Source organism: Penaeus monodon, chromosome 11, assembly GCF_015228065.2.
Source record: "Penaeus monodon isolate SGIC_2016 chromosome 11, NSTDA_Pmon_1, whole genome shotgun sequence".
NCBI lineage: Eukaryota > Metazoa > Arthropoda > Malacostraca > Decapoda > Penaeidae > Penaeus > Penaeus monodon.
The window spans coordinates 28,281,096-28,283,595 of NC_051396.1; the positions used below are offsets into that span (position 1 = coordinate 28,281,096).

Below are 2,500 nucleotides of genomic sequence, written 5' to 3' on the forward strand. Positions count from 1 at the left end.
GAGAGAAGGGGGGCAAGATGGAGAAAGGACAGTAGAAGAAAAACAATAGGGAGATGAAGAAAGGGGAGAAAGAAGAGGAGGTAGAGGCAGACCCCGAGACCCGGCGAGAGAGTACTCACATCTGGTGAAGGACGGTTGCCATGACGACGCCATCGGTCAGCTGAGGCACAGAGGTTCCCTCGCGACCCGGGAACGTCTCCAGCTGGGAAAAGAAAACAACAACGTTAGAGAAAATATGAAACGGTGAGACTTTGCATCAACGTTATGTCCTAATATAATTGCTGAACGAGACCAAGCAAACCAATCAGCAGCCTTTCACCGCAATGCTCAAAGTGCTTCCGCGTGTCCTTTTCACAAGCATGAACTGTGTGTGTGTACGGCTTCCCCGTGCACACGACTCCACCCATTCACAAAGTCCCCTCGTAAATGGGAGAAAAAAAAAGTATGCTTTACAAAGGGTTTCCGGCGCCGCACGCACCCCCCCTCCCCCCCGCATCAGAGGGAGAGTGTCGCATCGCTTCAAAAAAAAAAAAAAAAAACACACACAAGGAAAAAAATACAAGAAGATCCCGAGGCAGCCTCTCGTTCATTTCACCCCAGAGAATCACCTTTTAACCGCCGATAACTGGAAACCCAAATGAAAAGGAAGCCAAAAGAAGCTTTCCCAGGATTCTGAACCGCCTCCCGGAGAAGCGAGCCCCCAACGCCGCCGAAATGCCAGGCCTCAGGGAGGGAGGGAGGGAGGGAGGGAGAGAGAGAGAGAGAGAGAGAGAGAGAGAGAGAGAGAGAGAGAGAGAGAGAGAGAGAGAGAGAGAGAGAGAGAGAGAGAGAGAGAGAGAGAGAGCGAACGATGATGATGAAAATCGGAACATGTTTCCTCAGGTTTCACCGCAGCAAGATCAGTAACATTCACTGCTTCCTGACAGCAATAATCTTATCAGCTTATCACCATTCCTTAAGCAGCCGATCTGTTCACCTGATTACCTTACCTCAATGGGCCTTCATAAATTATTAAGTTATAATATTTCTTTGCCTGGTCTACCCTTAAACATGTTCTTTTGAAAATACTGATATGGGTTTCGTCCTCTCAAAAATCTGTAAAAGACAATAGAGAAAGGTCACTCTCCTCCCGATCTGTCTTTCTCCCAACTCTCTCTCTCTCTCTCTCTCACTTCCCTTTAATTTTTCTTCAACACCGTTTTCGTTAACACCTCTTCAACTTCATCCCTTCACCTATTGTCACGAATACATAGCACCTCCCCTTAAGCAATATCTCTCTCGGCTTGTATTCCAGTATCATTTACATACCAAAAGAAAAAACATGGCGCGACAAAGGGAAACCTTAACACAGCAACAGAAACACAGAGAAGCGTGGATGATCCTCCACAACAACATCCCCCCCCATCCCCATTCGCCCCCTTCCCCGTCTGTGGCCCAACTCCAGACGCCGCTGCAAGACAATACAATTACCGATGTCCTTCACGCCCCTCGCACCTGTGACGGCATCGAATGGGCAAAGGACAGCGGGCCTACGAAATATAAACAAACAAATACGCGAAAAAGAGTAAAAAAGAAAAAAATAAGCATATGTAGCCAACACGTGACATTGCAAAGCTCAACGCCTTTAGATTATGTCACTATCATCAACTTTGGACACAACGGCAGGTAGACAACACAAAGCGTACCCTCATTTAACACTTCGTAAACATCTTACACAATACATGTTTCAAAGATGCCATGTACGCTTAATACTACACAGGCAACTTTCTTTAAGGAACATGTAACTATAAACTGCAAATTACGGTGAGATCCTATCTGTTTGTGAAAGACACCTTTCGATTTACTGTACGTTCTTGAAAAAAATCACAACCGTAAAAATGCAATCAAACTGCCAGCAGTATGCAACATAATGCAGTCATTTCCTCACAGGTAGAATGTAATAAAGAGAAATCATAATAATTATAAGTTGAACCATTGCTACCAGTGGAAACAAATACAAGCAAAAACAAAGAGCAGTTTACATGACACTGCAGGTGCCTAAAAAACAGCAACTATATAATCACTTTCCTATTCTGAAAACTCAAGGCAATGTCTCTTAAATATAAATATAAATCCCCTGAAACTCTGCATGTTATATGTTTTCACTACAATTCTTGAAGGATATTTAAAGCCAACCGAGTTATATTTAGCTGAATACTGACATGTACATCACTACAAACTATTTTACAGTTAGGCAGTAGCCTTTCTATTGGTCACCATTTCCATACATGGTGCCTCCTGCCTTTGTAAATGCCTTCCCATGTTGTTATTTATCCTAAACATTTATAATCCATGTATTTAGCATATAATTATACTTACAGATCTATCCACTATCCACCCCAACAAATGTCAAAAGACAAGATATAAAGACCAAAGAAGATAACCTCGTACAGATTAGCGGGTTTACAGGAACTGAACTGAAATCTGTGCTTGGTCCAGTATGATTATATAGCCTAGTGTA

At 43.2% G+C, this 2,500-nt stretch overlaps 1 protein-coding gene across 2 annotated transcripts in view; it reads right to left on the minus strand.

Annotated features, from left to right (window-relative positions):
* LOC119578877 (protein Hook homolog 3-like) overlaps positions 1–2,500 on the minus strand; it is a 137,848-nt gene that overhangs the window by 133,338 nt on the left and 2,010 nt on the right. For both annotated transcript variants that reach the window (XM_037926533.1, XM_037926534.1), the window contains exon 2: positions 120–202. In XM_037926533.1, coding sequence (XP_037782461.1) covers positions 120–202 — 83 coding nt within the window. The remainder of the gene's footprint in view (positions 1–119; positions 203–2,500) is intronic.